General features: G+C 40.8%; 1 protein-coding gene across 3 annotated transcripts in view; it reads left to right on the forward strand.

The window, feature by feature from the left end:
- The window catches only part of LOC101857017 (peroxisome assembly protein 12), a 22,203-nt gene extending 12,716 nt beyond the window's left edge, over positions 1–9,487 (forward strand). For 2 of the 3 annotated variants that reach the window (XM_035969118.1, XM_035969117.1), the window contains exons 8-9: positions 3,272–3,357; positions 9,185–9,481. In XM_035969118.1, the coding sequence (XP_035825011.1) occupies positions 3,272–3,357; positions 9,185–9,302 (204 nt within the window). In that variant the 3' untranslated portion in view covers positions 9,303–9,481. Of the gene's footprint in view, positions 1–3,271; positions 3,358–9,184 lie in introns of all 3 variants that reach the window. The other variant, XM_005095942.3, reaches the window with a different exon arrangement.
- The last annotated feature ends 483 nt before the right edge of the window (positions 9,488–9,970 follow it).

Genomic DNA, 9,970 nt, shown 5'->3' on the forward strand with positions numbered 1-9,970 from the left:
CAAGGATCGCTTGTCCGTTCGGCAAGCAGTGGTCAAAACTTCACACCTCTCAGCTGCTATCCTGTCTGATAATGACATGCGTCAGTCTTACGTGTCTTGCCTTTCATAGGACCACTGTTTGACCTATCAAAAACAGAAACGTTTGAACATCTCCTTTGCTTCCCCCCTTAGTCCCACCCACCAATGCCACCCCTCACTGCCATTGTTGTAACAACGATTCGAGGAACTCTTCTTGGCTGGCCATACGATCAGGGCGGCTGGCATTGGTCAATCTAATTTCACACCTCTGGCTTCTGGCTACCCAGGAAAGTTTCCGTAGTGGCTGGCTACTCAAGCACTCTAACGGGCAGTCGTGAGATTTCACACCCACACTACACTGACCATCTGCATCACTCAGGGCTCACATGATGGGGTAACATCTACCCCCAAATAGCACCCCCTACTCCCCTTCCTCGCCCAACGGCATGGCCATGGCGTTAAGTTTAAAGCCAACGGAACCAAACTTGCGAGTTTTGTTTCAAATCAGGGCTGAGCGGGCAAAGCATTTTCCGTCTTAAACAGGTGAAACCCTTGGAAGGGAGCGGATTTTTCTTTCCGTTTCCGCGTTGGACAGGTTTCCGTTTTATACAGGTAATTAATGAGGAATATGTCAAGGGGGGAGCGGGGAGATTCTGTTAAAACAGATTTCCGTTTTACATGGGTTTCCGTTAAGGCAGTTTCGACTGTATCTAGAAGGGGAAGGCAGAAGAGTAATAAAACGGATGCTGAGGAATATTTTGTGAGGTATTTGTCATGTTTTGTCTCGTGTTAATTATGATGCCTCTTTTCAACTTGGTTATTTTAGAGGTAGGACCTCTATAATGAAGTCCATCTCCAAAAGAACCATGGGCATTGGTAAAGAGCCATGAAGACTTTCTAGACTGTGCAAGTTCAAAGAAGTCTAAAAGGGTTAGAATCAGGGTAGTCTGTGTCATAATCTAGCAAGGTACGGACTGATATGGCACATTATGTTATACAGTAGAACTCGGGTTCAACGAGCTCGGCACGGGTGCACTTTTCACCCGATTCTGTTACTTTTAGTTGGCGTGACTCAGTAGCCCGCCGGAGCTCCCCGGCTCGGGGTCAGGGGATGGGATTAATGAGCCCTGAAGCGACTTTGCCGGTGTCGGTTAAGAAGTTAGCATTTTTGTCTACGTTTGAAATGATATAACTTCTTCCCCATTCCATACAGCAAACCATTATGTGGATGTACTAAAAGCTTTATGTCTGGAGCATTAGAATGGTTAATTTCCTTGCCTTAGTTTTTGTTCTAGACAACTGTGTGTAGAGTACCCAATTTGTCGTATTTTACTTACATACTTATGAATAAATGATTGTTTATTATAAAACGGCACGACAGATCTCTCCAAATTATGTGAAAAACTGACTACGAATATCATGTCTTTTACCATGAGAAATCTTAAATCTGCGCAAATAGTAATAGTCAAGTTATAAGAGAAGAAAGATGCACATCTGTATTTTTTAACTAAAGAAACTCAGTGTTAGCTTTTGTTCTAGTATGAAACAAGAGAAAGATTCTCTGCCTTTATTTATGATTTAAGCTGTGTCTGTGGCAGCCTGCAGAAAGATGTATTATGCGATTTTTTTTAAAACACAAAACTGTGTTAATACATGGGTAGAGATGAACTTCTTGTATGGAATAAAAATAATGACAGCTGACACATTCATTCTTAGTTTTTGTGTCCGACATATGCACGTACACTTATGAATTTGTAAAGATATCAGAACAATGTCAGTTTTTGCAAATGGTCATAGAAACGAAAATGCTGGAAAAGTCTGGTGCTAATTCAGTGTCACTGGAAAGCTATAATTATGGAAGTCAAGAAATCTGCATTTTCCCGCAGGTTTGGGAATTTTTATGGAGTTTTTTGGTTTTTTGGTTCAACACCTTTCATGCCCATTAAAGAGCATTTCTGTGTGAATTGTACCGAAAAACGTTGATTAAAGGCAGAAGAAATGTAAATTTAAATGTTCTGTTTCCATGGACTCTCCGGCTAAAGAAATAACTCGACTTTTGCGGCCATTTTCTCTCTAATTTTACCTCTGAAACCAGATGACTCTCACCTCCTTCAATCACACATATCTCGACTTCTATTCAACATAGATGGATATTATTTTCACCCAAAAGAAGGAAAATGGACAGACCTTAGGATGATACCATCAACTCCTCATGCCGAAAAATTGATGAGAGCCTGATTCCACCATATATGTGTCACGACGTGATGGAATCAGGCTCTCGTCAATTTTTGGACGTATGGGGTTATTGGTATCATCTTAAAGCCTGTTTATTTGCCTTCCTTTTGGTGAAAAAAAATCTATCTATGTTGAATAGAAGTCAAAAATTTCAATTGAAGGAGGTCAAGGTCGCCTGTTTTCAGAGGTGAAATTAGCAAGAAAATGGCCTCTAAAGTTTGATAATTAACATTGCCTGACAGTCCTTGGAAACTGAAAATTTACATTTTTTGTGCCTTTAATCAATGGTTTTCAGTACAATCCACACAAAAGTGAGTTTTTAAAACATGAAGCTACAGCGTGCACCTAGTAGGCCTACATCTCTGTGAATGACCCAATTATAGATGACGTATTTCCACCATCTATTTTTATCGTCTTCCGGGGCTTCCCTCTCCAGTTGATTAGATCTCACCACGACGGGCCCACTTTGCATGTGTGTGTGTGTGTGTGTGTGTGTGTGTGTGTGTGTGTGCACACGCTTGTGTGTGTGTATAACTTTGAGGAGAAGGTAAATTTATGGAACGAGATCTGAGATTGTTTATAAAAGATGACACAAATTAATACAACAACAAAAAAAACAAAGACAGGGAGTCAACAGTTCAAGAGAAACCCAAGAGTCCTGGGGGAAGCTCCGGAAGATGACAAAAATAGATGTCATCTATATTTGGGCCAATCCGAGAGGTGTGCTAGGTCCTCACTGTAGCTTCATTTGTTTTTAAATGGACTTAAAAGGTGTTGAGCCAAAAACTGAAAATTAGAAAAAAATTGCGCATCCGCCAAAAAAATGCAGATTTCTTTAATTTAATTTTTTTGAACGAGTGCCTGATTCCACCACGATGCCTCACATATGCACAATTATTTTTTTATTTTTATGAAAGAGTTTATTTTCCTACTGCTGAGAAATTTTGCTTTCTGGGTTTAGACAGAACATCTGAACAGCTTGCTGACAATAGTATCTGCTTTCTGCTTTGTCTACCAGTCAGAAAAGCTGAAAGATGTTCCCTGCTCGTGCTGCCCTCTGTGTAGGAGGGAGAGGGTCAACAGCACTGCTCTGGTTGTGTCAGGGTGAGTACGTTTGCATTACTTTGTTTTGTTGCCTTCACCCGCCGTGTTCACGTTTGGCTGATTCAAAGGTAAAAAAGAAACATTTGATTAGTTTTCGCTGTATTGGGGTGGGAGGGTGTTCTTTCCCCACACTGATTCAGCTCCAGACTTGTCAAGATTTTCTTTCAATTTCTCTTGCCACTTTCAAAGACCAACTACTTTCTGATTTGTTCACATTTATAAGTGCACCCACACATTTCTGATCCCTCCCAAAAAATGAGAATGAATATACTGAAGAACAGGATTATAGTGGCACCCGCTTCCCTACAGCGGGACGTTACTGGAATCCCCGGTTTTCTTCCTATAATGTAAACTCAATTACTTATGCCTGGATATAGGGGGACAAGGAAAGTCCTGAACTCGGATACAGCGGGAGAGATCGAGCTAGCTCTAGCGGGGGGGGGGGGGGGGGGGTGGTTGTAGGCGGGCTACAAATAAAGAGTCAATTGTTGTGATTGGCTAGTCCAGGGATGAGTGAGGTGGGGCAGGCGGTAGGCCTAAAGAGAAATGGTGGGGAGAGAGAGATGGTGCGGAGGGACGCGTTAACCACTCCAAACGTGATGTAGATTTGTAATAGCCCTAGCCCTAGACTAGGCCAAAAAGTAAAAGAAGAGGAGAGCATGTAGTGTGTGATTCCTGATTCATTGAATTGCGATCGTTGATGCTCAACCATACGCACGCATCCACTTCACCAGTTCTACAGTTGCCCTTCCGGTACGATAGACAGCACTAGCAACATGACAGAGGAAAAGATGGCTTCCAACAAAGACTAAAGGAAATGCTTCTCACTCGAATTAAAAGCCGAGATAATCAACGAAGATGACAAGAAAAGGAAGACTACTCTAAAGCGAAAATTATATTGACATGGAAGGGATGTAATCATGTGGATAGTAAAGAAAATTTTCGGTAATTTCCCCTTTGCATTCCTGTAGCGGGAACTCATTTACAGCAGGATATTTCTTCTGGAACCAAAAGTCTCGCTATAGCCATGTTCTACTGTATTGGCTGTCATTTTTATTGTCAGGTCCATTTCTGCTCACGGCCTTTCCCGGTTTGGGTTTTTTACATGATTGCTGATGTTTCTTAGTTGTATGCAAGCTACTACAGGTACTCTACAACGTATAGGTCATGCAACGTCTTTGTCTGCTGTGTGTTCCATGGTAAAGCGGGCACCAAAACTGAATGTTTTTTGTCAAGAAATGTTGATGTCTACTTTCTTCTCTAAACACTTAGCTTTTATCATCCAAACAGACTCAAAACTTCTCAGCCTAGGAAGAGACCTGATATTTACTGTCATTTCAACATAGACTTTGAATAGATTTATTGAACCAATGTTAAATAAACAGTCATTGAGTGAAATATCTGTAACTAACAAGAGGACAGATTGGGTTCTCTACAAAAACACTCATTTATAGAAAAAAGCAAAACCTGAAAATGACCACTCAAATGAAAAATGAATGTCGAAACATTGCGCTTCCAGTCTATCTGTGTAATTGTTTTATGTGGAGGATGGGGAGGAAGTTATATCTTTTCAAAAATAGACCAAAGTGTGACCAATACTGGCAGAGTCACTGGGGATTATGGTATAGTCGTTTGTTGCTTTGCAGTTGTTGGCTAGAGACTTGAGTTGGGAGAATTTTTGTTGTTGTTGTCTCTATCTTTCTGTTTGGGTGTGGTAGGTATCCCTCTAAGCGCAGATTGTTCGTCACAGACAGGGTGGAAGCAGCCTGCTTCTTAATTTATCTAAATTGTGTTGATGGGGCTGTAAAAGATCTTCAATTACAGCAACAGTTAAGATGGTCGTCGCCTCCATGCTTGCTAACCCTGATGACCCCAGTGCACCAATGGGCTGATGAGTCATGTCAGCTTAGAGGCACAGGATCGTTAGAAATATGTGATGCATTGAAAATGAAAAAATAGAATAGACATTGCTTGACATTATTTTTAAGCCAGAGCTAGCCGGACTATTCAGCAACAAGAGCCCCCCTATCCCGCACACCCTACCACTCTAATTATGTCCAATACTGAAGGCCAGGAGACTAGGCCTACCCACTGTTTAAACAACCAAACTGTGTCTATCATACCCTTAACTGTAGATATAGTGGACATATATTTCCAACCTACAGTATACCAAAGGCAATGTTGCTGCACTGTTCGATCCACTGTGCTAATGCAAAACTCAAATTTGCATATTTTATAGTATGCTTGTTTGTGTATGCCTTTTTCAGTTTTTGATATAGAAAAAAAATTTGAAAAATCTGCATGGATAGCGAAATTAAAATAATAAATTGAAAATAACATTTTTATTGATCGCAGAAGGGCAACTTGGTTTACAACAGCAAACATACGTACACGCGCGCACACACACACACACACACACACACACACACACACACACACACACACACACACACACACACACACACACACACAAACACACACGCACACTCGCATGCACACTCTCACACATATGCACGCACACAAACACTTACTCACACACACACATACACACACACAGACATACACATATATTCATACATACATACATACATACATACATACATACATACATACATACATACATACATACATACATACATACATACATACATACATACATACATACATACATACATACATACATACATACATACATACATACATACATACAGACATACAGACAGACAGACAGACAGACATACAGACAGACAGACAGACAGACAGACAGACAGACAATATCACACCCATACTGAAAAATTTCTCAACCATGCCATTGCCAGTCGCCACTGTTTTAGTGAGGGTTTCTAGCTAGGGTTGTCGTGGCTTGCTCAAGGGCACACCCCAGTGACCACCCATCTGATCCCCATGTCACCGACATTTTCTTGACTTTACTCTTGATTCTAAACTCACTACTCAGTTATAGTCCGGACAACACCAAATGGACAACTTGTCTACCTCATTACATCGAAACTAATTGGCGAATTGCCTTGGTTTTTTGCATGTGCCTCTGAATTCCAAAAATCCTTAAAAATCTCGATTTTGGTGCACGTGCGACAAATTATAAAGAGATGGGTTTTTTTATATAATCATTAGTATTTTATTACAGTCTCGGCGGGAATTTTTTTTATTAGAACAAGAACAACGGTTGAGTGTCAGGTTTTTGGGGGTTTTTTGTTCAAATCTATTTTCTTTTTTCTTTAACTGACTGCATGTGCGGCAAGACTTGAGTTTTTTTCTGTCCAGCGGTTAGTGGGTAACAGTGGGTTTATTTAGATTGACTGATTAGTAATTGTGATATACAATGAGTAAAATTTCTTTCTTCACAGTCTTTGAGATGGCATGCGTTTCAATTTGCTTTTGCGTTTTCATTTATCACCATGGTTAGATTGCTTAATTTTTAAAAAACACAAAAAAACATTGCCTGAAAACTACTGAACTATTAACTACTGTGATAATGTTGACCTGTCAGAAATGATAATAAAATAATAATAATAATAATAATAATAATAATAGTAATAATGATGGTAATAATAATAACAATAATAATAATAATTCTTCCAAAAAGACTACTTTCATATTTAGGTGGTTCGAAAATGTATGTGTATAGAGGGGGAGGGCGGCTCTGCCTTGGACCAGCAAGGGGGGCTCTCGTGGCCTAGAGGTTAAGGTGTTGGCCTCTCATTCAAAAAGTCCCAGGTTCGAATCCGGGTAGCGACCGAAAAATTTTCTTCTCTAAATTTGTCTCCTTTCACCTCATTTCCTGCTCTCTAGCAATGTTCTGTCGTCTGCTTTCGTCTCCTCTTTCTGCCCCCACCCCCTCACCTCCTTTGCCCCTTCCTCTGCAGCCTTTCTACTGCTACTCCTTCGCTTCTTCTTACTGCTGTCTTTCAGCCACACCCCTGATCTTCTGGTAGGTAAGATCTACACCTAACCTTCTCGGACAAGGGCGAAAAATCTCGGAGAGCCCGTGTGCAAGTTGCGCACGTTAAAGATCCCTTGGTGGTCTAAAATCGATAAGAGTAAGCTTCGGCCGCCACCCGGGCAACATTCAAAATTTCCTACCAACTGAAAATGTAAGGTGTGTCCCGCGCGCTCATATGACCTTATGCAGTTGCGAGCGCCGTAAAACACTTTACAAAAACAAACAATTGGACCAGCACGTGGGAGGGGGTGCCTCTGCTTCAAAGTTAGCACTCTGTTGATCCTCAGTTTTGAGTTTGACCAAACTGTATCATCCCCCCCCCCCCCCCCCCCGAATTTTCTGGCTGAGCCCCTGCAACGACACCCTGTATTGTTATGGTTTAAGCATTGTACCGTGCTTGCTATTAAAAAAAACTTGCAGTGTTGAGTTTTATGAGTTATCAATTATTAATGATTATATAGACAGCACCTTTTTATATTTGTCGCACATGCACGAAAATTGAGATTTTTCATGTCTTTTAGAATTCAGAGGTGCATGTAAAAAAATCAGAGAGATTCGCCTCTTAGATTCGGTGTAATGAGGTCGACAAGTTGTCTATTTGGTGTTGTCCGAACTATAGCCCGTTCACTTTCGTCTGACCGCGGTTAAAACGGGATAAAAACAAATTGCTGTATTTAATCTTTCTGGGTCTTTGCATGCGAGTTTAAAAGTTAAGCGACCAACAGAATCTAAAAAAGCCCATTCATAAAAGTCACTGCAGACAAATGTTCCGACACATTTTTTTTTTTTTTGGTGTTAATATAAGCCTAATGCGTGTCAAAAAATAATAGGGGATGATTTACAGCATACACCTAAAACATTTTAAAGCTGACACATTTCCCCCAACACCGCACTTTAACGTACGCTTAAGAAACACGATTCAAGAGATGGGGTGAGTATTTTCGAGACTCACGTGGAGCACGTGGAGACGTCAAGACAGCCGGGGGGATGAAATCGACAAGCTTGCACTGAAATGTGCGGGCAGGGCGGTGTCGCTGTCTCAAAATAAGCAATTTGCAGGCAAGGCTACTGTAAGTAATTTATTTTAGTGATCCTGTGTATGCATCCAAAGAACAGTTTTTAATATAGGGCCCAAAGAGAAAAACTTTTGTTATCACAGGGTCAAGATTTTTTTTTAAATCTTGTTTTGGAGTTGACCTGCAGAAGTGTCATGCAAAGTTTCGTGGGTATAGGTAAACTTCTCAATGAGCAAGAATTCCCTTTACGGGGTCAGACGAAAGTGAACAAGCTATAGAATCCCCATTATACCTCTTTGTTTAAAGTGACCCAAATAATAATGATGGATAACATTTGTATAGCGCAAATCCCCGCTCAACAGCAAGCTCTATGCGCTTTATTATCCCAGCAGAACCGAAAGCTTTCTGAAACAATGTCATCTTCCTGGGAAGCATACAGTGCAAGCGGCCATTTATATTCGCTAAAGCTAAAACACTAACATACTGACAAGATCTTTTGCTCTCTATGGTCGGGTACCCATTCCCTCCTGGGTGAAGTGAGGAAAATTCGTGTAAAGTGCCTTCCCAAGGAAATAACGTCAAACCCTCAAACCCGCAACCTCACGATTACGAGTCTGGTAGCCTAATCACTAGGCCACCGACAGTCCCAAAAACTGTCAGACCCAAAAACAGTGCATTGTTGAAAGACCAGAAGGCACACCCTTAATCAATTAAACAGCTTCACCCACTAACTCTGTTGGAAAACTAGATGATGTGTGAAAGTAAGCCATGACTGTGACAGTTAATGCTGTGTCCTTTGTTTGAAATCTCGTTCCTCCAGTCTATATAAACCATTTTTCAATCTGTCCAGGTATGTCTTCTGCTACACGTGCATCAACGAGCACGTGAAACGCCACCGCTGTTGTCCCATCACTGGATTCCCAGCTACAGACGAACAGCTTGTGAAAATCTACGAGCAGCAGTTGTAGCAGAGAGTTCTTGAGGTTCCTTGTAACACCGGTGCTTTGTTTTGTGGCATGTCCATGGACAGATGAACTGGCTATACTTGCCATTGTTGATGAGTCAGATAACAGTCATGTGCTTCTCAGGAGTTTTTATTGTAAATCAGAAAATGTTTTTTTAAGATGATAATAAATTATTAAGAATTTGTTAACATTGATTTGTTGCCTTTTCTTTTCATGCCTTGTGTCGTTTTCGTGTAGTGAAAGGTTAAGATTATTTATTTAAGGAAAATAATTTTCCAGAATAAAATATGTCCTGCGAATTAATTTTTAATGGGCTTGTCATGGCAAGGTGTGGTAGTTCATTGCTGGACGTGAAAGCATCCCTGACCACAAAATACTTGAGGTGAAAGCTGTTCTACTTATTTTGTTAAATAAAGCTGAGAGGGAAATGTTGGACATCTTTCCCCTTTGACTGATGAGGGTCGGGCTTTTATCAGTATTATCACCACAGTGCTTACAACTTCCTTAATTCCTATGTATTGGCCGTGTCTCGTCTTTAGAGCGTAGTATCAAGGAGGTAAAGATCTGAAGGGATAGAAGTAGGCCTAGTTATTGAGCAATCTACTCTCTCTCTGTCTTTTTTGTTTCAGTACCGGTAAATGTTTTACGGCGATCGCAACTGCATAAGGTCA

The sequence above is a fragment of the Aplysia californica genome, unplaced genomic scaffold (assembly GCF_000002075.1).
Source record: "Aplysia californica isolate F4 #8 unplaced genomic scaffold, AplCal3.0 scaffold00117, whole genome shotgun sequence".
Taxonomy (NCBI): domain Eukaryota; kingdom Metazoa; phylum Mollusca; class Gastropoda; order Aplysiida; family Aplysiidae; genus Aplysia; species Aplysia californica.